General features: G+C 46.2%; 1 protein-coding gene across 3 annotated transcripts; it reads left to right on the top strand.

Moving 5' to 3' along the window:
* The first annotated feature begins 1,785 nt into the window (after positions 1-1,785).
* C1S (complement C1s) lies at positions 1,786-12,909 on the top strand. 3 transcript variants are annotated; one of them, XM_047787649.1, is made up of 12 exons: positions 1,786-2,050; positions 3,428-3,548; positions 3,786-3,993; positions 4,485-4,662; positions 5,955-6,080; positions 6,523-6,722; positions 6,914-7,067; positions 7,420-7,535; positions 7,946-8,024; positions 8,549-8,677; positions 9,629-9,703; positions 11,686-12,909. In XM_047787649.1, exons 1-12 carry the CDS (start codon positions 1,828-1,830, stop codon positions 12,477-12,479), a joined length of 2,403 nt encoding a protein of 800 aa, XP_047643605.1. In that variant the 5' UTR covers positions 1,786-1,827; the 3' UTR covers positions 12,480-12,909. The 3 variants fall into 3 exon arrangements, with proteins under 3 accessions (XP_047643605.1, XP_047643604.1, XP_047643606.1); XM_047787648.1 differs by having other exon boundaries at positions 1,870-2,050; positions 3,425-3,548; XM_047787650.1 differs by having other exon boundaries at positions 1,870-2,050; positions 3,399-3,548.
* The last annotated feature ends 12,763 nt before the right edge of the window (positions 12,910-25,672 follow it).

Below are 25,672 nucleotides of genomic sequence, written 5' to 3'. Positions count from 1 at the left end.
GAATCCTGGTCTCATCTCCTAGGCAGGCAGCCACATGCTTAGTTGATTATATGCTAATTGCCAAGATTAGCAGGTTAAAGAAAAACACCCTGGGCGTGCTAAGGGGGAAATGTTTCTGCCACCTCTCACTTTGCCCTGGAAGGCGGAGTGGCTTACCTGCCTGGTAAAGAGGGGAGGGGTAGCTGGGCCTGCCTTCCTCAGCTCGGCCCCTTTTCCTCTTGGGAGTGAGGTGTCTATGGGGAACATATCTTCTCTCTTTGGGAAGGTCTCCCCTGGCCTAACATTGCCTGGGTCTAGAAGGAAATTCTGGTGATTTTGGGATTCGGTTAGCCACCATTTGGTTTTTTTAAACATTAAATTTTTTTTTTTTTTCTCTTTTGGCCTCCCCACCATATGGAGTTCCTGGGCCAGGGATCAAATTTCAGCCACATCGTGATGTATGCCACAGCAGTGGCAATGCCTGATCCTTTAACCCTCTGTGCTGGGCCAGAGGTTGAAGCTGCATCCTGGAGTAAAAGAGACACCACTGATGCCATCACACCACAGTGGGAACTCCTTTTTAAAAAAATTTTATTTATTTTTTGTCTTTTTAGGGCCATACCCGTAGTATATGGAGGTTCCCAAGCTAGGGGCTGAATTAGAGCTGTAGCCACTGGCCTACACCACAGCAATGCCGGATCCTTAACCCACTGAGCGAGGCCAGGGATCGAACCCGCACTCATGGTTCCTAGTCGGATATGTTAACCACTGTGCCACAATGGGAACTCCAAGATTCACATGTTTAGCTGCAGGAATATTACTGTTTGATGATGGAGAGCTGTCCCAGCCCCTTAGGAGGAGATGCTACTTAATATTAGGTCCATATACTGTACTGTCTTTTAAAAATCCACAAAATCCTGGTTGTTCCCTGGATAGCCTTGTGGTTAGGACTTGGTGCTTTCACTGCTGCAGCCTGGGCTCGATCTCTGGTCTGGGAACTGAGATCCCACATCAAGCTGCTGCATGCCATGGCCAAAAAAAAAAAAAAAAACAACCCATAAATTCTGAATTTTAAAGATATCTGGACCCATGGGTTATGGATAAAGGACCCTGGATTGTATGTGAACTGTGGGTTGATTAGTGGATATAATTTAGATGTTGGGAGATGTGGCAGGGATTTTAGCAAGAGTGAAAAAGCATCATCCCATAGCAGCTTGGGTCTAGGTATAAGTCATTATCGAATCATTCCGTTTGCTTTAAAGGCAGAGATGATTTGCATTTCTTTCTTTCTTTCTCTCTCTATCCCCTTCCTTCCTTCCTTCCTTCCTTCTTTCGTTTGCTTTTTAGGGCTGCACCTGCAGCATATGGAAGTTCGTGGGCTAGGGGTTGAATCAGAGCTGCGGCTGCCTGCCTACACCACAGCTCATGGCAATGCCAGATCCTTAACCCACTGAGCGAGGCCAGGGATCGAACCTGCATCGTCATGGATACTGGTTGGGTTCTTAACCCGCTGAGCCTCGACGGGAACTCTGACCTGCATCTCTGATAACGGCTCTCCTTTCGTTCGAGATTCCTATGCAGTTGGAGGGCTGGACTTTTCTGGGTTTCGCTTTTCCCCACAGTATTAATCTCTTCCTTTTCCTACAAATCACCTGACTTCCCCAAAAACTCTGCAGCACACCCTTTGGCTAAAAAAGAGTGTTAGGCAATCGGTGAAATTCCCCAATTCCTCCTCTCAACCCCAGCAGCCTGGGATAGAGGAATCTCAGGCTTGAGAGAATATGCAGTTCTTGTTTCAAAAGCAGAGGGAGCTCCAAGATCAAGGCTGAGCTCCCCTTTCCCTAAGTCATGGTCTCCCAGCCCCCTCCTTGTTTGGATCAGGGAATTTCAGACATGCACACTGGAGTAGAGAATCACAGGGACAGAATCAGCCCAGGGAGGCCGGCGGAGGTTCCTGCAGAGGGGGTGCCTGGGCCCTGTGCTGCTCTTCCTGGGGGCCGGCAGGGTCGCCGGGCCTGCCCACTGGCAAGAGAGAGGGGACTGACCCGCTTGCTCCCATCAGCTTCTGAAGGTAAAAACCTTGAAATCGAAGAGCAGAGCTTTGATGGAGGAAAAAGGAAGGCAGAAAACTTCATATAGGAAGGTTTGGGGCAAAGAGGGAGGGCTGGAAAGAGAAGAACAAAAAGAAGGCAGAATATAGACCCCTTATTTCTCAGGTTGACTCTCTCCACCCCAGTGTCACCTCACCACCTACCACTGTTTTCAGGGTTAGAAACATATTTGGCAGGACTTTTTGGAACTGTGGGGGAAATGCCTTGTCTTTTTAGTAAAGTTAAAAAAACAAAACAAAACTTGGAAAAATGACCTGGGAAATTGAGGGAATACTTTTCCTCTCTTTTTATGTTTCCTGTCATTCAGATGTACCTTTTCTTCTTCCCCACCCAAGCTTGTCTCAAGACCACTTCTCCCCAGGTTTTTCCCTGGGAAAAGAAGCTCATTCCTCCATCAGTGGTCATTTGGGGCATCCACAGAAATCCACGCACTAATAAACATAGTCAAGAGAGCTAGTTTGAAGTGATGGGGGGGGGGTGTCTTTTTTTTTTTTGCTTTGCTTTTTTTAAGGGCTGCACTCATGGCATATGGAAGGTCCCAGGCTAGGGGTCCAGCTGGAATCAGAGCTACAGCCACCGGCCTACACTGCAGCCACAGCAATGCCAGATCCTTAACTCACTGAGCAAGGCCAGGGGTAGAATTCTCATCTTTATGGATACCAGTCAGGTTCGTTGCCACTGAGCCATGACGGGAACTCCAAGGGGGGAGGCCAGTGTTAAGGAGAGGGGAGACCTGTCCTAGGAGGATGGTCATGAGGGGGAAAGACTCCCGAACACCTGAGTAGAAATGGGGATATGGTTCTCTGAGGGCAAGAGAGAGGCTGATAGGGTTGGGGCTGGAGGGGACAGTTGGGGGTGAAGAAGGAGAACAGAGGAAGAGGAAAACTCGGAGAGAGTACTTCTCATTTTGGGGAAAATTTGGGAGAAGGTCCCGAGAAACCACAGGAGAGGGATAAGATTTAGTTTCAATTTAGAACCAGGAAGGAGTTCCCGCTGTGGTGCAGTGGGTTAAGAATCTGACTGCAGTGGCTCAGGTGGCTGTGGAGATGCGGTTTCAATCCTGGCCCGGTGCAGTGGGTTAAAGGATCCAGCGTGGCTTCAGGTGTGGTGTAGGTCTTGGCTGCAGCTTGGATTCCATCCCTGGCCTGGGACCTTCCATATGCCTTGGGTGAGGCCATTAAAAAAAAACCTCAAAAAACTAAACCAAACCTAACAAAATTTAGAAACAGGGAGCATGTGAGAGGATGGGTGTCAGGGGCAATGATTAGTGATATCCTTCTGTTTACTCTCTGTGTTATTTTTGCCAAGGGGACACTGACCCTTCACTGCTTCAGCAGGTATCTGTGTTTGTTGGACAAATACACAGCCTGGCACCTCTTTGGCTCCAAAGTCCAGAGGTGCCAAGAGCCAGGACCAAAAGAGCTGTTCACCAGGGATGGACAAATTGCCAGGGATGTGGTAAGTGACCAGGAATCCACAGGAATGTACACAGACTCAGTTCCCCTCATCTTCTCAAGAAAATGGTTCAGATCTGAAGCCTGGGTTTTGCTTTAATGGGGCCTTTTGGCTTCATTCCCACCCAAGCGTCTCCTCTATGGGCTGGTGCCCTTCTCCTTTCCCCTCCCTTCTCCCTGCACTCGTCCGTTGGCACCTGCATCACCCACCTCTTCATGTGTCTTTTTTTTTTTTTTTCAGGTGCATTGTCCTACTTTCCCTTTTGGCGTGGGTTGACGCCGAGCCGACTATGTATGGGGAGATCCTGTCCCCCAACTATCCTCAGGCTTACCCCAATGAGGTAGAGAAATCTTGGGATATAGAAGTTCCTGAAGGGTACGGGATCCACCTTTACTTCACCCACCTGGACATAGAGCTGTCAGAGAACTGTGCATATGACTCAGTGCAGGTATGTTCTTTTTTTTTTTTTTCTTTTGTCTTTTTGCCATTTCTAGGGCCATTCCTGCAGCATATGGAGGTTCCCAGGCTAGGGGTCAAATCGGAGTTGTAGCCACCGGCCTACGCCAGAGCCACAGCAACATGGGATCCGAGCTGCGTCTGCGACCTACACCACAGCTCACGGCAAGGCCGGATCCTTAACCCACTGAGCAAGGCCAGGGATTGAACCTGCAACCTCACTGCAACCTCATGGTTCCCAGTCAGATTCATTAACCACTGAGCCACGATGGGAACTCCAGTGCAGGTATGTTCTAATAAGCACATAAAGGATGGGGCTGGGGTTGGGGGCTGGAAGGAGAGGATGCCAGCAGGAGTGCCCCTGGTATGCAGTGAGCTGGAGTCACAAAGTCCTCCTGTGGGAAATGGTCTCGTCTTTCCCCCTTTGCTCTGACCTTCCTACCAAAATATCCGTTCCCAGCCTCTTTTTGACTCTTCTCTTAGATAAAGTCAGGAGGACGTGAAGAAGGGAAACTCTGTGGACAGAAGACCAGCAAGAACCCCAAGTCCCCAGTGGTGGAAGAGTTCCAAGTCCCGTATAACAAACTCCAGGTGATTTTTACGTCGGATTTCTCCAATGAGGAGCGTTTCACTGGGTTTGCCGCCTACTACATTGCCGTAGGTAAGGCTCTTCCTTCTCCGTGTACCTCACTGATCCAGCTGCAAGATTGAAAACAGGACAAACATTGAGCAATGCAAGGAGTGAGGATTCTGTTTATAACTCTTATGAAGGGTTGGCTTGGATCCCTCCATGAATCACATTTGTGAAATACAAACACATAATCGTATCTTGGTGGTGATGATGATAGCAGCACAAATAGATAATAAACAGTAACTTACTGAGAACCACTGTGAACTGGGCACTGTGTTAGGAATTTTACCTATATTAATTTAATCTTCACCTCAACTCTTTTCTTTCGTCTTTCTTTTTTTGGTCTTTTTAGGGCCACACCTGTGGCAGATGGTGGTTCCCAGGCTAGGGGTCGAATAGGAGCTACGGCGGCTGGCCTGTGCACAGCCACAGCAACGCAGGATCCGAGCCACCTCTGTGACCTACACCACAGCTCACGGCAATGCCAGGTCCTTAACCCACTGAGTGAGACCAGGGGTCCAACCCGAAACCTCATGGTTCCTAGTTGGATTGCTTTCCACTGCACCATGACGGAAACGCCTTCACCTCAACTCTTATAGAAGGTGTTATCTCCACTTAAAGATAAGGCAAGTCAGGACTAAGAAAGTTAAATAACTTGCAGAGACTCATAGAAGGAATGTAGAGTATTCAAACCCATTTAATGTATGGCAAACAAACGTTCAGATTCTCTGCGTGTCTACACCTAATCTCCAGGGTAAAATGAAGTCAGGACATCTCAGAGCCAAAGTATTGTTTAGATTTGACAGAAGGGCCAACATCATGTAAAGTAATACATATACTCATTGTTCCTCTGTGAAGAAGGCATAGCCTGTTAAACCTGCAGAGTGTAGCCTCTGGGGCTAAATGCTCTGTTAGTGTGAAAGATCAAGGGTGTCTGGCATGGAGAGCTCCCCTAGAGCTGTGCAGTGGTAGAGTGCAACTCTGGAATCATATTTCAGGAGAGTGATATAGAATAATACCATTCTGGAGTTCCCTGGTGGCCCAGTGGGTTAAGGATCTGGTGTGGTCACTGCTGTGGCTTGGGTCACTGTGGTGGTGTGGGTTTGATCCCTGGCCCCAGAACTTCAGCAAGCTGGGGGCGAGGCCAAAAACAAACAAGCAAACAAACAATCAAACAAACAAACCATCCTGAAAGGTGATTCACTGAATGGCTTTAAGCAACAGACCTTTCCTACTTTCTTTACCCTTGCAGTTTGGGGTTTAACCTCATTCTTCCTGCCAGGTCTTTGTCCTTGACCTCAATCTTTCTCTACTCTTTGTAGATGTGAATGAGTGCACGGATTTTGCAGACGCCCCTTGTAGCCATTTCTGCAACAACTACATTGGTGGCTACTTCTGCTCCTGCCCCCCAGAATACTTCCTCCATGAAGATAAGAAGAATTGTGGAGGTGAGCTTGGCTTCAGATGGGGCGCATATTCCCTGGGATTTGAAATGGCTTGAGGCTTCAGTCAGGGGTTTGTTTACCCTTCCAATTTTGATTAGCCTCAGTGTTGACTTGGCATCTAGTTTTAGTTATCCATAAACTGAGGAGGAGTGATAAGAGTGGAGGAAGACAAGCCTATAGGGTCAGGTTAATTACTTGGAGAAGAGAAAAAGATGTCTGTGAAGAATCAGCCTAGGGCTCTTCATAACCATGACAGGCTCAATCATAAGCAATGTGATAGAAACTCAATAGCTAGTGGGGATCTCTACTGAGAGGTATGGGGTGTGCACTTGTGGCATGTGGGCTTCAGTCAGGACTGTCAGTTTAGGAGAAGAATCATAGGAATGGCAGGAACTCCTTTGCTCGACTCTGTATTTGATTCTTCTTTTCTCTTTTTCTTCCTTAGTCAATTGCAGTGGGGACGTATTCACCACACTGATTGGTGAGGTGGCAAGTCCCAACTATCCCAATCCATACCCAGAGAACTCCAGGTGTGACTATCAGATCCTGTTGGAGGAGGGGTTCCAAGTGGTGGTGACTATGCGGAGAGAAGATTTTGATGTGGAACCAGCCGATTCAGGGGGCCACTGCCCTGACAGCTTAGTTGTGCGTGAAGGGTGATGGACTTTTCTCCCAGCCCACACAGAGAGATTTTTTTCCTTGAAGACATATTATCTAGCTTTCTGCCCCTTCTTCCCCTACCTTCTTATTATGCTATTTTACTTTTATCCCTTCCATTTGACCTTTTCCTTTTAGTTCTTTCTCTCTTCTGGTTTCATCATTTTGTTTCTCTTTAGTTTGTTGCAGGAAACCAACAATTTGGTCCCTACTGTGGTAATGGATTCCCTGGGCCACTAACAATTGAAACCAAGAGTAATGCTCTTAATATCATCTTCCAAACTGACGAAACAGAGCAAAAAAAGGGCTGGAAATTCCGTTACCATGGTGATCGTGAGTAACCTACAAGTTGCTCTTTGTGGTACTAAAGTCCTTGCATCATGTCCAGTCGAAACAGGTGGACTCTTGTCTGGATAGGTCTCCTGAGAGTACTCCATTTCCTCAGCAAGATTTTAACCTGTCGGCGGTTGCTAGGAATCCTTCAACTGGTTTTGCAGGTGTAGACAGCTTGGGGGTGGGTAGTTGGTCATGCCATATTATTTTAGGTGCCTCCCTTTGGGAATGTTCGGTGTCAGGGTTGAGGATGACCAAACAATGGAACCATTGTAGGAAGTGTGAGAATGATGTAAAAACAATAGAGATCCTCCTACTCTTTGGTAAAAATGTTTTGCTTATCCTTTCCAAGCAATCCCTTGTCCTAAGGAAGTCACTGCCAATTCTTTCTGGGAGCCTGAGAAAGCAAAATACGTGTTCAGAGATGTGGTGAAGATAACCTGTCTGGATGGCTTTGAAGTTGTACAGGTAAAGGACTGTTAGATGCATCTCTCTGGTCCCTAGGTCAGGATGAGCATACTACAATTATCTAAGTGTTTACTGAATGTTCTTGTACGAGCAAGGTATGACTCCTTTTCCATAAAGAGAACCAATCAGGCAGGATCTTTTGTCCTTTTTTATGAATCATGGCGCTCTTTGGACAGCTTGACATTCCCTTTTGCCTTCTGTCTTCCTGGGGAAGGGGAGTGCTGATAAGCTGGGACAAATATGTCCTTTAGTCCCAACTCCTGGTGCTTTGGGTCATTCTGCTAAGATGTCCCCAAGCTTCTTGTGGTGAGGACTCCTCATTGATCCAAGGCCAGAGATCGATTCCATTTTTGATTTTGGTCTCCCATATCTCTCCTCATAAATTTACGGAGATGTCTGTTATTTTCCAGGGAACTGTTGGCTCAACGTCTTTCTATTCTACTTGCCAAAGCAATGGAAAGTGGAGTAATTCCAAACTGAGGTGTCAACGTATGTATCTCTTTAAAATAGAACTTTTTTTGTCCCTCTCAGAGGGAATTGAAAGCTTAGTCCATTAAGGTTCAAATGCATGGTTTGCCCTTAGCCTTGGGAGAGAGTGGATTGGGTTTTTGAAGGGAAGCCAGTTATGGAGTCTCAGCCTTGATCCAATGCCTGGCCAGACAGACAAGTAGGTTTCTTCGAAAGAAAGCGGCTGTGAGATTGGTGGAGTTCACAGAACCATAGCTGCCCATTCCTGCAGAAGCCCCACCAACCATTAAGAGCCAGGTTCATCCTTGTAATTTGTAGGGGGCTATCTGAATTGGCAGGACACAGCGGGCTGGGAGTTGAAGGATCCTAGTTGTAGAGCATGGCCACGGAGAGGCTGGTGCGGGGAGATGCACCCCAGGTGTATTTACGGATGTGGCAGGTGGGGAAGGGATGACGAACATGGCTGGGAGGATGCAGCTGGCCCAGGGACTCTTCTGGGGAGGACGTGGCTATCCTGACCATCACTCTCTGCCTTCCTCTTGTAGCTGTGGACTGTGGCTCTCCTGAACCCATTCCTCATGGGAAAGTCGAAGATCCAGAACACACTCTATTTGGTTCTGTCACTCGCTACTCTTGTGAGCAGCCGCATTACTACATGGAAACGGATGGAAGTGGTAGGTTTCTTTGACTCAAGAAAAGAGAGACAAAGAGTGAGAGTGTTGGAAGGTGAATGACACCGTCTTTCTGAGTTGGAGAGAGTTTGGAGATAATGAGAGTGATGGGCTGGACTTCATTCTCTAGGCTTAATCTAAAGATAGAGTTTTCTGGGAGTTCCCGTCGTGGCGCAGTGGTTAACGAATCTGACTAGGAACCATGAGGTTGCGGGTTCGGTCCCTGACCTCGCGCAGTGGGTTAAGGATCCAGCCTTGCCGTGAGCTGTGGTGTAGGTCGCAGACGCGGCTCAGATCCCGCGTTGCTGTGGCTCTGGTGTAGGCTGGTGGCTACAGCTCCGATTTGACCCCTAGCCTGGGAACCTCCATATGCCGTAGGTGCGGCCCAAGAAATAGAAAAAAAAAAAAAAAAAAATATATATATATATATATACTTTTCGTACGGGGCAGGCTAGGTTCTAAAGGATCATCTTCAGAGGTCAGCTTCAGCGCGGAGGCAGGAACTCCCCCTACACTATCCCTTTCTATGTGGTTATCCAGCTTTTGACCACCTCTTTAATGTGGAACCTACAGGGGTAATGTGTCCAGCTTCCAGTCACTCTTCCATGACGACTGACTTTCTTGATGGAGTGGCCTTGGTGGTACTAGATGAAGGGCTGGATGGTTCACAGTGCGGCCTCATTGCTTTTAAGTTAATTTACTTTCCCACTTGAAGCACTTTCTCAGCCTCTCCCATCACCCTCTTCCTTCTGCTTAGGAGACTCTTCCTTCTCTCCTTTGGCAGGGAAGGTTGCCAGAGAGCTTGTTTGCAGGATGTTCTCAAGGATTTTTCTAGTTGGTCTGATCTGAACGCTCCCTCAAATCCCAGAGGTGCTAAGGCTCTGAATGGAAGGGGGGAATGGAAGCAAGAAGATGTGGTGGTGATTGTGTCCCTTGTCCCTTGTGCTCTTCCAGAGGAGTATCGCTGTGCTGGCAACGGGAGCTGGGTGAATGAGCTGCTGGGTGCAGAGCTGCCAAAATGTGTTCCAGGTACTCGGGCTCAGGCTTGGGCAGAGACCATAGCCACAGGTGCAGCTGCATGGGGCCCACCCTCTAAAAGTAGCTGTAGGGAGTTCCTGCCATGGCTCAGTGGAAACAAATCTGACTAGCATCCATGATGATGCAGCTTTGATCCCTGACTTTGCTCAGTTAAGGATCCAGCATTGCCATGAGCTGTGGTATAAGCCGCAGACTCAGCCCGGATCCTGCATTGCTGTGGCTGTGGCTGTGGCATAGACCAGTGGCTACAGCTCTGATTTGATCCCTAGCCTGGGAACCTTCATATTCCACCTGCGTGACCCTAAAAAGACCAAAAAAAAAAAAAAAAAGCTGTAGGATTTTTCTGGCAGTCTAGTGGTTAAGGATCTGGTGTTGTCACTGCAGTGGCTCGTGTCATTGCTGTGGTACAGGTCCAATCCCTGGCCCGGGAACTTTTGCCTGCCATGAGTGCCACCAAAAACATAAATAAGTAAAAGTAGCTGTAATCTTCTGGGGAAAGGACTTGACAATCTGGGTCTCCTAGAGTCTAGCTCAGTGTGGCGCAGACAATACTGGGCCTTGGGTCTGCCAGGGCCTTGGGAAATTTATCAAGTGCACTGAGTCAGGATGGAAAGAGAAAAGTAAACCAGTGACACTTGGTGTCAGAGTCTGGGCCAGTTAGGTTTGGTAATGGAAGTGTCGTGAGGGAGTCTAGAATAGCTGAAAGCAGGGCCTGAAAACTGAGAGGGAGGAATCCACCCTGACTAGTCAAATAGCCCAATTATTATATTTAAAGTCTATACAGCAATGAATACAGAGGAATAAACGAAGCCAGGCATTGCATCAAAATCACAGTTAAGCAGAAGGCACTCAGGCAAAGCCAGAATGATAATAAGGATCCTCTAGTGTCCCTGAGAACTAGGGACTGAGCCAATTAGTTGCATTTAGTATCTCATTCAATCAAGTCTTTGCAACAACCCTCTGGGGTAGGTGGTGTTGGTTTCAGCTTAGAGTTGGGTGAATTGAGGGCAAGTTCACAGAATTAGGAAGGGGCAGGTAGGCTTTGAACCCAGGTCTGTCTGTTATGCTCAGAGTCCAGGCTGACTAGTGAGAGACCTAGGTAAGACAACTTTATCTGAACTAAAATTCAGTTTTAGGAGTTCCTGTCGTGGCTCAGTGGACACGAATCTGACTAGCATCCATGATGATGCAGGTTCGATCCCTGGCTTCGCTCAGTGGGTTAAGGATCTGGCATTGCTGTGAGCTGTGGCGTAGGTCGCAGATGCAGCTCAGATTTGGCATTGCTGTGGCTATGGTGTAGGCCAGCAGCTACAGGTCCAATTGGACCTCTAGCCTGGGAACCTCCATATGCCACCAGTGCAGCCCTAAAAAGACAAATAAAATAAAATAAAATGAAATTCAGTTATATTGGGTAATGACAAGGTGATCAAATCTGGATCCAGTCAATGAGGAATGAGATGAGAGATGGAGAGAAGAGAACCCTCTCTTTGTCCTACTTCCATGGGTTACTTACGAGGAAGGACTCTGCTGCAATGAGGACTGGAGTAAAGAAAGTGACAAGTGATCTGGGTACCAGAGGAAGGTGGGATGCTTGTCTCCTTACCACTTGTAGGAGGATAGAGTTTCCCAGCACTGGCCCCCAGTTGGCCCCTGGGCCCATGTGCCAAGCCTGGGGTGAGGTGTGCCTCTACAGGGCTGTGCGCTAAGCTGTCCGCAATGTGAGGCTCGTCTGGGTTCAGTCACTCACACACAGCCTCAGTTTAACCAGTCTTTCCCACAAGCCTGCAAGTGGGATGTTCGGTCCTTAGGTAAGTTCAAGATGAGTCAGGCACTGAGATGGTTGGCCAGGTACAAGGGTGACTATGTTGTGCTAGAGAGCGCTGAGCCTAGCATATATCTGAGCGGTTGGACCATTTGCAGGAGGCCAGCAATCTACCCTGCCCACTCCTGACCTCATTCTCGTTCCTTCCTAGTCTGTGGCATCCCCAGCGAGCCCTTTAAAGGAATGCAGAGGATATTTGGAGGAATTATTACGAAGATTGAAAGCTTCCCCTGGCAAGTCTTCTTCCAGAATCCACGGGCTGGTGGCGCTCTCATTGATGAGCAGTGGGTGCTCACAGCCGCCCACGTTGTGGAGGGAAACCATGAGCCCGTGATGTATGTGGGGTCCTCCTCGGTGGTCACCTCACATCTGGCAAATGGCCAGATGCTCACTGCTGAGCGTGTGTTTATTCATCCGGGCTGGGAGGAGCAGGATGCCTCGGAACGGAAGAATTTTGACAATGACATTGCACTGGTGCGGCTGAAAGACCCGGTGAAAATGGGACCCACTGTGTCCCCTATCTGCCTGCCAGGCACCTCCTCAGACTATGATCCCTCCGTGGGAGACCTGGGACTGATCTCAGGCTGGGGCCGAACAAATACAAAAGATCATGTTGTTAAGCTCAGAGGGGCCAAGTTGCCAGTCGCTCCCTCAGACAAATGCCAGGAGATCAAGGGGGCAAATCCCAGAATAGATACAAGTTCTTTTGTTTTCACTGATAACATGATCTGTGCTGGAGGCAGGGGTGTCGATAGCTGTAACGGTGACAGTGGTGGGGCCTTTGCTATGCAGGTCCCTAATGAAGAGACCCCCAAATTCTATGTAGCTGGCCTGGTGTCCTGGGGCCCCCGGTGTGGGACCTATGGGATCTACACGCGCGTGAAGAACTACATTGACTGGATAAGGGAGACGATGCAGCAAAATAGTGCCCCCAGTGTGGACTAACCAGGGAGGTGCCCCCTGCCTCTCCAAGGGCTTTGACCCATCTGTTGCTTTCCATTCCTCACAACATTCCCATAATTTCTCTGTGACTGAGAAAGGACATGGGCATCTGATTTAACCAGAACTTGATTGTTGGGAGACCTGGTTGGGAGTAGGGTTTGATCATGACATTGTGTTGGTCACTGAGTGCTGTCGGAATCCAGGGGTCTTCTCCCCTGAAGCCATTCTGTGGATAACCATGCGGGAGGGGATATTATCTTGTTCCATGGGGGTCTCATTTCCTGATGATTTTCTAGCATTCCAGTTCTGACTCTGAAATCCATTGCTGGGCATACCCTTGATTTTTTGTTTCCCGTTTACCTGTCTGCAGTTCCGTTTACTTCATCATTCTTGATGTCTACTCTCTACTGTAATAAAGCATGTTTATAACCCAGTTCTGGGTGACTCATCTTTATTTTTAATTTTATCTTGTTTTTTTAAAAAAATTTTTTAAATTTTTTGGCTGACTTGTCTTATTCCACATCAGGACCTCAGCACCAGAGAAAGGGAGTGTGATGGGCTGTTGTGTCCTGGAAGTTCAGGCCCCTAGCAGCTAATGTTTAATTGCCATAAAAAGAGAAGAATTCAGCTTCTCTTCTCTCTTCCAAATGACATTTATCAAATGTCGTGGATTAGCATAATGTCAACATGAGGTACCATATTCTGCTTTTGAAACTCATCAAACATACTTGAACCTCACTCAGAAGTCAACATACAACAGTTGAATTGACGGTTTAAGATCTGTTTTTTTTGAGTTCCTGTTGTGGCACAGTGGAAATGAATCCGACTAGGAACCATGAGGTTGTGGGTTCTATCCCTGGCATCGTTCAGTGGGTTAAGGATCCTGTGTTGCTGTGAGCTGTGGTGTCGGTTGCAGACACGGCTTGGATCCTGTGTGGCTGTGGCTGTGGCTGTGGCCGGCAGCTGTAGCTCCGATTGGACCCCTAAACTAGGGACTTCCATCTGCCGCAGGTGCAGCCCTAAAAGCAGACAAACAAACAAACAAACAAACAAACAAAAAAACCCAAAAAACGACAAATCTTTTCTTTTGGCTGCAACTGCGGCATGTGGCAGTTCCTCAGCCAGGGGTTTAACACGTGCCACAGCAGCAACCTGAGCCACAGCAGGGACAATTCTGGATCCTTAACCTGCGTCACCACAAGAGAACTCCTGTTTAACATAGTTAAGTATAAAATTTCAAGATGTAAATTATTTCAGTATGACTCCTAAAAATGAATTTTCCTCTGGCGTGCACTAGTACCATACAATATTATGACTTGATAAAAACACACACACAGACACACACACAAGAAATGCAGCATACTCTCATCTGATCTTTTGGTGGTTTGGATCCGTTTGTCAGTCAGGCAACAATGTCTTTTCTGGATCGAACTCTGCACCGAGATGTTATAGCTCATCCCAGTGAGGAGGGATCCAAAGACTCCTTTCTACTTTTCCCCAAGGGTGCTCAAAAACAAACAAGCAAACAGAGAAACAAGTCCTCATCCCCATGAAATGATTAGTGGTGAAAAAGGACCAGGCAGTAGAGACCAGCTTTTTTTTTTTAATTGAAGTACAGTTAATTTACAATGTTGTGCTAACTTGTGGTGTATATCAAGGAGATGCTTTTATTTAATTTAATTAATTAATTAATTTATCTTTTTTGCCATTTCTTGGGCTGCTCCCATGGCATATGGAGGTTCCCAGGCTAGGGGTCGAATCCAAGCTGTAGCTGCCGGCCTACGCCAGGGCCACAGCAACTTGGGATCCGAGTCGAGTCTGCAACCTACACCACAGCTCATGGCAAGGCCGGATCCTTAACCCACTGAGCAAGGCCAGGGAGCGAACCTGCAACCTCATGGTTCCTAGTCGGATTCATTAACCACTGAGCCACGATGGGAACTCCTGAGATGCTTTTATATATATATTCTTTTCCAATATGGTTTATTACCAGATATTGAATATAATTCCCTTGCTATACAGTGGACATTTGTTTTTATTTTATTTTATTTTATTTTATTTTATTTTATTTTATTTTATTTTATTTATTTTATGTCTTTTTTTAGGGCTGCACCTTCGGCATATGTAGGTTCCCAGGCTAGGGGTCCAATCGGCGCTGTAGCCCCTGGTCTACGCAACAGCCACAGCAACACCAGATCTGAATCGAGTCTTCAACCTACACCACAGCTCATAGCAACTCTGGATCCTTAACCCACTGAGCGAGGCCAGGGATCAAACCTACATCCTCATGGATACTAGTCAGGTTTGTTACCATTGAGCCACAAGAGAACTCCCCCAAGACTAGTACTTTTTAAGCTGAGGACAAGAGAGCTATGGTAGGTTGGCCATTGCCCTAACAGGGTGTCTTACAAAAGATGTGACCTGAAATTAAGAGTTCAGTGGACTCTGGTCTGTTTGATGTGACATGTGGCTTTCAGGAAAGCAGGTTTTTGTTTGTTTGTTTGTTTGTTTTTTGCTTTTCAGGGCCGCACCCACGGGATGTGGAACTTCCCAGGTTAGGGGTCCAATCGGAGGTACAGCTACCGGGCTACACCACAGCCATAGCAACTCGGGATCTGAGCCACGTCTGCAACCTACACCACAGCTCACGGCAATGCTGGATCCTTAGCCCATTGAGCAACGCCAGGGACTGAACCCAAAACCTCATGGTTCCTAGTCAGATTTGTTTCAGCTGAGCCACGACAGGAACTCCTAGGAGAGCAGTTTTTATCAGAAGCCAAAAGGAGTGTATTTGTGGCCCATCAAGAAAGGACTTTGGGAGTTCCTGTCGTAGCTCAGCAGAAACTAGTATCCATAAGGACACAGGATTGATCCCTGGCCTCGCTCAGTGGGTTAAGGATCCGTTGTTGCTGTAAGTTGTGGTGTAGTTTGCAGACATGGCTCAGATCCTGCATTGCTATGGCTGTGGTGTGAGTGGGCAGCTGAAGTTCCCATTGCACCCTTAGCCTGGGGACGTCCATGCCATGGGTGCAGCCCTAAAAAGATGTAAAAATAAAAAAATAAAAAATAAAAGAAAGGACTTTGATCTTCCACAGCCCCAAAGAGCTAAATTCAACAGCTGACCTTAGACTGGTGATTAACACATGGTGAAGTAACTGGAACTCTTAACTGGAGGGTCTGAAGACTCTAAAGGGAGTTACAATAGGAAGCTTCTGGAAGGATTTTGTCAAGCATCAGAAAGCCATTTACATTCTTCCTTAACTGCATACCTGCCAACCACCTGCCTCCACCTGCCTGTTGTTACATGCACTGTGGAGTTGACAGCGTGTCCTGGACTACAGTGTTTTGGGCGGGAGAAGGGGAATTCCTCCAGAGAAAAACAGAATCGGACAAATATTGAGATTAGGAATATGCTTGTTATGCAGAAATTTTCCTTCTTTTTAATAATTGGAGTAATAGGAAAAGTTAACCAGGAATCTGACAAATAACAGAAAAAGGCAATCCATCCTTGCCAGAGAGAATCTTCAGGGTATTTTGGTCCTACCTCTGCTATGGGCTGAGGTATTGATGAAAAGATTCACCCCAAAGCTGTTGCTGCTGCTTGGAATAATAGGATGGGTGTATTTGTCTTGCATCTTACAAGCTGTACTGGGTGAGTGGCAGGGAGGGGCACTCAGTGAATCATATTCAGAGACTTCAGAGCTGGGAAGGCCTCATCACCAAGGCCTCGAAGGGCCAGAAAATCATTCATTGTGGCTTAAAAGGCATCAATCATATGGCCTTGCGAGTCATTTGGGAATAATGTGCGTGGTTCCCTGGAAACTCAGGAAAAGACTTCATTTTTGAAAACAGGTGAATTATTTGTCCCATTTCTTTGATCAGAAGAAAATTGTTGCTGTTGTTGTTTTTAGGGACACACCTGAAGCATATGGAGGTTCCCAGGCTGGGGGTTGAATCAGAGATACAGCTGCTGACCTACACCACTGCCACAGCAATGTGGGATTGGAGCCACATCTGCGACCTATATCACAGCTCCCAGGCATGTTGGATCCTTAACCCACGGAGCGAGGCCAGGGATTGAACCTGTGTCCTCATGGATACTAGTTGCTTTAGTTACCCCTGAGCCACGACAGGAACTCCAGAAGAAAACAGACGGTGGATCAGCTCCTCACACCAGGGGAAAAAAGACAGCACCTGGAGGCCGAGAGAACTTCACGGTAAGGACCCTTGTTGGAACTAGACTAGTTCAGAAGGGGCTGGAAGGATCTGGGGACTCTCTAAAGTTGCTTTTACTATAATTTCTAGAACCAGAAGTGTCTTCTGTGAAAATGTGACAGTTGACTTTCTGCATAGCTATTCTTTTTTTAAAATTAAAAATATGAGGAGTTCCTATCGTGGAGCAGTGGTTAACGAATCCGACTAGGAACCATGAGGTTGCGGGTTCGATCCCTGCCCTTGCTCAGTGGGTTAAGGATCCGGCGTTGCCGTGAGCTGTGGTGTAGGTTGCAGACGCGGCTCGGATCCTGTGTTGCTGTGGCTCTGGCGTAGGCCGGTGGCTACAGCTCCGATTCGACCCCTAGTCTGGGAACCTCCATGTGCCGCGGGAGCAGCCCAAGAAATAGCAAAAAGACAAAAAAAAAAAAGAAAAGAAAAAAAAGAAAAATATGAGAACTTTTTTCAGCTTTATTGAGGTATAATTGACAAATAAAACTGTAAGATACTTAAGTGTGATGATCTGATACATATATACATATATGTTGTGAAAGGAGTTCCTTCATCGTTAACTCATACATCTATCACCTCACATATTTACTCTTTTTTTTTTTTTTTGCTTTTTGCCTTTTCTAGGGCCGCTCCTGCAGCATATGGAGGTTCCCAGGCTAGGAGTCGAATCAGAGCTGTAGCCGCCAGCCTACACCACAGCCACAGCAACGTGGAATCCGAGCCGAGTCTGCAACCTACACCACAGCTCACTCACTGCAACACTGGATCCTTAACCCATTGAGCAAGGCCAGGGATTGAACCCGCAACCTCATGGTTCCTAGTCCAATTCGTTAACCGCTGGGCCAGGACAGGAACTCCCTCACATTTACTCTTAAAATAATTTTTTTTTTGGTAGGAATATAGAAGTTGTACTCTCTTGGGAAATTTCAATTATATAATATAGTGTTGCCATCACTAGATCCTCAGATCTTATCTTATGATTGAAAGTTTGTACCAGTCATTCCCAATTTTCCCCGTGCCCTATTCTCTGGCAACCACTTTGGTTTTTTTTTTTTTTTGGCTGCATCCTGGGTATGCAGAAGTTCCCCACCAGGGATTGAACCCATGTTACAGCAGTGACCTGAACCATGGCAGTGATAATGCCAGATCCTTAACCTGCGGAGCCACCAGGGAACTCCTGGCAACCCCTTTCTCCTTTCTGTTTCTAAAAGTATGACTTTCATTTTTAAATATTTCACATATATATGATATCATGCAGTATTGCCTTTCTCTGTCTCACACATTTCACTTAAAATAACACCCTCCAGATTCGCCCCTGCTGTTGCAAATGACAAGATTTCCTTCTTTTTTTAAGGATGAACAATATTGCATTGTGTGTACACATGTGCACACACACACACGCACACACACACACACACTCACACTATATATGTCCTTGATCCAGTCACCTGTTGAGGGACACTTCGGTTGTTTCCACACCTTGGCTATTGCGAATAACGCTGCAATGAACATGCAATACAGGTACCTCCTTGTATTTCTTTTGGATATAAACCCAGAATTGGGATTCCTGGGTCTTATGGTAGTTCTTTTTTTTTTCTTTCTCTCTTCAGGGCCACACTTGCGGCATATGGAACTTCCCAGGCTAGGGGTCGAATTGGAGCTGTAGCTGTCGGCCTACATCACAGCCAAAGGAACACCAGAGCTGAGCCACGTCTTCGACCTACACCACAGCTCACAAGAATGCCAGATCCTTAACATACTGAGCAAGGCCAGGGATCGAACCTGCATCCTCTTGGATGCTAGTCGGGTTTGTTACTGCTGAGCCATGACAGGAACTCTGGTAGTTCTATTTTTAATTTCTTGAAAAACCTCCTTTCTGTTTTAATAGTGGCTGTATTAAAGTTCCTTGGGGGCCCAGCAGTTAAAGGATCTGGCGTTATCACTACTGTGGCTTGGGTTCGATCCCTGGCCTAGGAATTTCAGCATTCGAAGGGCTTGGTCGAGAAAAAAATAGTGGCTGTATCAATTTCCATTCTTTTTTTTTTTTTTGTCTTTTTAGGGCCACACCTGCGGCATATGGAGGTTTCCAGGCTAGAGGTCTAATCGGAGCTGTAGCCACTTGGCCTACGCCTACACCACAGCTCACAGGAATGCCAGATCCTTAACCCACTGAGCGAGGGATTGAACCCGCAACCTCATGGTTCCCAGTTGGATTCGTCAACCACTGAGCCACGACGGGAACTCCTCAATTTACATTCTTAAAAACAACATACAAAGATTCTATTTTCTCCACATCCTTGTCTTTTTGATAACAGCCCTCCTGAAAGATGTGATAATAACCATCCTGACAGATGTGAGGTGATATTTTATTGTGGTTTTGATTTGCATCTCTAGAAGATTAGTGACTGGGTACTTTTCCATGTACCTTTTGGCCACCGTATGTCTTCTTTGGGAAAATGTCTATTTGGATCCTTTGCCCTTTTTTTTTTTTTTAGGTAATTTTTTTTTTGTCTTTTTGTTGTTATTGTTGTTGTTGTTGTTGCTATTTCTTGGGCCGCTCCTGCAGCATATGGAGGTTCCCAGGCTAGGGGTTGAATCGGAGCTGTAGCCACCGGCCTACGCCAGAGCCACAGCAACGCGGGATCCGAGCCGCGTCTGCAACCTACACCACAGCTCACGGCAACGCCGGATCGTTAACCCACTGAGCAAGGGCAGGGACCGAACCCGCAACCTCATGGTTCCTAGTCGGATTCGTTAACCACTGCGCCACGACGGGAACTCCCCTTTGCCCATTTTTTAACTGGGTTATTTCCTTTTTTCTATTGAGTCACATGAGTTCTTCGTTTATTTTGGATATTAACCCCTTGTCAGATAGGTGGTTTGCAGATATCTTCTTCCATTTTGTAGGTTGTCTTTTCATTTTGTTGATGGTTTCCTTTGCTGAGCAGAAGCTTTTTAGTTTAATGTAGTCCCACTGGTTTGTTTTTGCTTGTGTTGCCCTTGCGTAAAAAAAAAATCACTACCAAAGTCAAGGAGTTTACCCACTATGTTTTCCTCTAGTTTTATGGTTTTCAGTACTGTATTCAAATATTTTGGATTAAAGACTTTCTCTCTCTCTCTCTTTTTTTTTTTTTTTTTTTTTTTTTGCTTTTTAGGGCTTCACTTGTTGCATATGGAGGTTCCCAGGCTAGGGGTCCAATCAGAGCTACAGTTGCTGGCCTACACCACAGCCACAGCAATGCGGGATCCAAGCCACATCTGTGACCTACACCACAGCTCAGGGCAACGCCAGATCCTTAACCCACTGAGCAAGGACAGGGATTGAACCTGCAACTTCATGGTTCCTAGTCGGATTCGTTTCTGTTGGGCCATGACGGGAACTCCAAGACTTCCTCTTTTTAAAAATTTATTTTTGTATATGATGTAAGACAGGGGTCCAATTTCATTCTTACATGTGGCTATCCAGTTTTCCCAACACTATCTCTTAAAGAGACTAACTTTCCCCCATTGTATATTTTGGCTCTTTGTCAAAACTTAATTGAACATATACACATGGGCTTATTTCTGGGCTCTCTATTCTGTCCCATTGATTCGTGTATCTGTTTTTAATATCAATTCCATACTGTTTTGATTACTATAGGTTTGTAATATAGTTTGAAATCAGGAAGTGTGATGCCTCTAATTTTGTTCTTTTCTCTCAAGATTGCTATGGCTATTCAGGGTCTATATAGTTTAATAAATATTTTAGGATTTTTTTCCTATTTCTGTGAAAAATGCCATTGGATTTTGACAGACATTATATTGAATGTACAGATGGCTTTGGGTAGAATGGACTCTTTGACAATATTAATTCTTTCAATCCACAAGCATGGGCTAGCTTATTTATTTGTGTCTTTTTTTTCTTTCATCAATGTTTTATAGTTTTCAACATACAGATTTTTCACCTCTGTGGTTAAAATTATTCCTAAATATTTCATTCTTTCTGATGCTATTGTAAGTGGAATTGTTTTCTTAATTTCTCTTTCTGAATCTTTAGAGTTTTTAATATACAATATCATGTCACCTATAAATAGAGACAATTTTACTTCTTTCTTTCTAATACAGATGCCTTTTTTTTTTTGGCTACACCCATTGCACATGGAAGTTCTGGGGCCAGGATCAAATCCAAGCCACAGCTGCGACCTATGCCACAGCCCAATCCTTAACCTGATCCAAATCAGCACCTCCACAGAGACAAGCTGGATCCTTAACCCGCTGTGCCACCGGAGAGCTCCAGATGTCTTTTATTTATTTATTTATTTATTGCTTAATTGTTCTGGTTGGGACTTTTCGTATCACATGGATTGATTTGTGGTTATTGAACCACCCTTGAATCCTGGAATAAATCTCACTTGATCACGGTGTTTGATTTTTTTTTTGAATATATATATTTTTAATAGTTATTTCCCTGGTGTTTGATTATTTTAAGATACTGTTGAATTCAGTTTGCTGCTGTTTTGTTGATGATGTTGCATCTATGTTCATCAGGAATATTGACCTATAATTTTTTTTGGCAAGATCCTTTCTGGCTTTGTTATCAGGATAATGCTTGCTTTGTGAAATGAGTTTGGAAGTGTTCCCTCCTCTTCTATTTTTGGAAGAGTTTAAGAAGGATTGGCATACATTTTTTAAAGTTTAGTAAAATTCACCAGTGAAGCCATCATGTCTTGGCTTCTGTTTATTGAAAGCTTTTTTTTTTGGTCTTGCCCATGGCATGTAGAAGTTCCCAGGCCAGGGATTGAACCCATGCTACAGCAGTGACCTGAACCATAATAGTAATAATGTGGGTTCCTTAACCCACTGAACCACCAGGAAACTCTATGTTGAGAGTTTTTGTTTTTTAGGGCTGCACCTGTGGCATATGGAGGTTCCCAGGCTAGGGGTCCAAGTGGAGCTACAGCTGCTGGCCTACACCACAACCACAGCAACACCGGATCATTAGCCCGCTGAGTGAGGCCAGAGATCGAACCTGCAACCACATGGTTCCTAGTTGGATTTGTTTCTGCTGGGCCGTTATGGGAACTCCTATTTTTTCTTTTTTCTTAGGGCTGCATGTGCTGCATATGGAAGTTCCCAGGCTAATGGTCAAATCAGAGCTGCAGCTGCCAGCCTATCCTGCAGCCACAGCAATGCCAGATCTGAGCTGCATCTGTGACCTACACTGCAGCTCACATCAACATCAGATCCTTAACTCACTGAGTGGGACCAGGGATTGAACCAGCATCCTCATGGATACTAGTTGGCTTCTTAACCCAAGGAGCCACAATAGGAACTCCACTATTTCTCTAATCTTAAAAAGCCTTCCTTGGAGTTCCCATCGTGGCACAGCAGAAATGAATCCGACTAGGAACCATGAGGTTGCAGGTTCGATCCCTGGACTTGCTCAGTGGGTTAACGAACCAGTATTGCTGTGACTTTGGTGTAGGTTGCAGATGAGGCTTGGATCTGGCATTGCTATGGTTGTGGCATAGGCTGGCAGCTACAGCTCCGATTGAACCCCTAGCCTGGAAACCTCCATATGCTTCAGATGTGGCCCTAATAAGACAAAAGACCGAAAAAAAAAAAAAAAGGGCTGTCCTCTTAGAGTTCCCTTAGTGTCTCAGTGGAAATGAATCTGACTAGCATCCATGAGGATGCAGGTTCGATCCCTGGCCTCTCTCAGTGGGTTAAGGATCTGGCGTTGTGGTGAGCTGTGGTATAAGTCACAGACATGGCTCAGATCTGGCATTGTTGTGGCTGTGGCATAGGCCAGGGACTACAGCTCCAATTCGACTCCAACTTGGGAACCTCCCTATGTCGTGGGTGAGGCCCTAAACACGCACGCGCAGGCACAAAACCCTTCTCTTGATTCCAGTTCCTCTGACAGCTTACCCTATTCCTTTGTTCCCTTTTGCAGCAAATTCCTTAAAATGATTGATTATACTGTCTGCAGTTCTTCTTTTTCCCACTCTCTCACCATCTCCAGTCTGCCTTTTATCTCTATCGATCCTCCAAACCGTGCTTCTCTGGATCACCACTGACTTTGACATTTGACATTGCTTTATCCCAGGTTCCATCTTCCGTCTTCACCTTGACGTACAAGCGACATTTGCCAGGTCGATCAGAGATCACTCCTTTGCCTTGATGCACTTTGTTTCCTTGGCTTCTGAAATTCTGGACTCTCTGGGTTTTCCTCCTGCCTCAGTGGTCACTCTCTTAGTCAGCTCAGACTGCTATAATGAAGCACCATGGACTGGGTGGCTTAGACCACAGGCATTGTGGACATCTGGAAGCTGGGAAGTCCAAGGTCATGGTGCCAGCAGATTCGGTTCTTGGTGAAGTCCCTTTTCCTGGCTTGCAGACAGCCCGTACTGCGTGCCCACTTGACCTTTCCTTGGAGCATGCGTGTGGAGAGAGATCCTCCTCTTTCCAAGGGCACTAATCACATTATGAGGGTCTTACCCTGATGACCTGATCTGAACCAATTACTTCCCAAAGGGCCCACCTCCAAATACCATCATGTTGAAAGTTAAGGCTTCAACATATAATTTTTTTTTTTTTTTGTCTTTTTGGGGCCGTACTTGTGGCATATGGAGGTTCTCAGGCTGGGGTAGAATCGGAGCTGTAGCTGTTGGCCTACACCACAGCCACAGCAATCTGGGATCTGAGCTGTGTCTGCGACCTATACCACTGCCCATGGCAACGCCAGATCTTTAACCCACTGAGTGAGGCCATGGATTGAACCGGAGTCCTTATGGATACTAGTCAGGTTCGTTTCTGCTGAGACAGGATGGGAACTCCTTCACCATATGGATTTTGAGAGGACCCAGACATTCATCCCATAGCAGTCACTATTTTTAAGCTTCCTTTCCTGATTTTTCTTATTCTCCCAGACTTTTAATTCTGGCGAGTCTCAGGGCATAGTCATTGGTCTGCTTCTCTTCTCTATCCAACTTCACCCCCTTGGTGGCCTCATTCAAGCAGTGGCTTTTAACATCCACCATATGTGACTCTGAAATTTACATGTTTAGCTGAGACCTCTTCTGTCAACTCCAAATTTATACACCAATTTGGAGGCTATTCAAGCTATTCAGCATCTCTCCTTGGATGTCTAATAGGCATATTTGTAACTTTTTGAACACACAGGATACAGTTATAACAATTTATTTTAATGTCTCTGTCTGCTAATTGTTATATCTATGTCTGTTTTGGCTTGTGTATTTTTTTTTTCTTTCCACTTTTGGCTGCCCCATGGCATATGGAGCTCCCTGGCCAGGGATCAGATCTGAGCCACTCTTACTACCAGAGCCACAGCTGTCGCAACGCCAGATCCTTAAACCACTGTGTTGGGCCAGGGATTGAACCCATGTCCCAGTGCTCCAGAGATGCCCATGATCCATTTGCACCACAGCACAAGCTCCTTGCTTTGGTTTTGGTGGATTTTTCTCCTCATTACAGATTATATTTTCCTGCTTCTTTGTATATCTCATATTCTTTCATTGGTTGCTGGACTGTGAATTTTATCTTTCTGGTGCTGGATATTTTTGTAGTTCTATAAATATATTTCAGCTTTGTTCTGGGACTCAGTTAAGTTACTTGGAAACAGTTAGAGCCTTTGGGGTCTTGCTTTTAACATTTGTTAGCTGGGACTAGAGCAGCATTTAATCTAGGGCTCACTGTTCCTTGCTACTGAGGCAAGAACCTTCTGCAGACTTACCCCACGCCCCATGAATTCTGAGGTTCTCCAGTCCGGCTGGCAGGATCTGGTGCTGTACCCAGCCCTGGTAATCGCTGGGTACTATTCCCTCTAGCCAGCTAACACAGCTTTTTTCCCTCCATCCTGCAGTCATGTCCTTGCATGTAGGTGTGGCTGTTCCCTCGGTGTGGCTCTCTCCTCTTTGATACTTGGTTCTATGCACCTTTGGCTCTGTCTCCTCCACTCAGAGAGTCCACTGACATGAGTTCCTCCTCTCAGCACCTCAGTTTGGAACCTCTCAAGGCAGTAAGCTGGGCAGTCATAGGGCTCAGTCTCTCCAGAATCATTGTCTCTGGTACCAGAGGTCGGTGTATTGAAAACTATTGTTTCAGGAGTTCCCTTTGTGGCACAGTGGAAACGAATCTGACTAGGAACCATGAGATTGCGGGTTTGATCCCTGGCCTTGCTCAGTGGGTTAGGGATCCAGTGTTGCTGTGAGCTGTGGTGTAGGTCGCAGACTCGGCTCGGATCCTGAATTGCTGTGGCTCTGGCGTAGGCTGGTGGCTATAGCTCCAATTGGACCCCTAGCCTGGGAACCTCCATATGCCATGGGTGTGGCCCTAAAAGGACAAAAGACAAAAAACAAAACAAAACAACCCCCCCCCCGAAAAAAACCCTGTTGTTTCATATGTTCAATGTTTTTGCTGTTGTTGCTGTTGTTTGCTTGTTTCAGGAGGGAGGGTCAGTCTGATCCTGGTTACTCCATCTTGGCCCAAATTGATTATTAGAAACTTAACATTTTTTTTTCTTTCTTTCTCTTTTTTTTTTTTTTTTGCTTTTTAGGGCTGCACCTGCGGTATGTGGAGGTTCCCAGGCTAGGGGTCTAATTGGAGCTACAGCTGCTGGCCTATGCCAGAGCCACAACCACACAGGATCTGAGCCGCGTCTGCCACCTACACCACAGCTCACGGCTACGCCAGATCCTTAACCCACTGATCGAGGTCAGGGATCAAACCCACAATCTCATGATTCCAGTCAGATTCGTTTCCATTGTGCCACGACGGGAACTCCTTAACGTTTTTTTTATGAGTTTTTTTGGTTTGTTTGTTTTGTTTTGTTTTCAGGGCCTCACTCACGGCATATGGAGGTTCCCAGGCTAGGGGTCCAATTGGAGCTGTAGCTGCCGGCCTACACCACAGCCACAGCAACACAGGATCCAAGCCAAGTCTGCGACCTATACCACAGCTCAAGGCAATTC

This window comes from Phacochoerus africanus, chromosome 7 (genome assembly GCF_016906955.1).
Source record: "Phacochoerus africanus isolate WHEZ1 chromosome 7, ROS_Pafr_v1, whole genome shotgun sequence".
Taxonomy (NCBI): Eukaryota; Metazoa; Chordata; class Mammalia; order Artiodactyla; family Suidae; genus Phacochoerus; species Phacochoerus africanus.
This window is presented reverse-complemented; position numbering and strand designations above follow the sequence as displayed.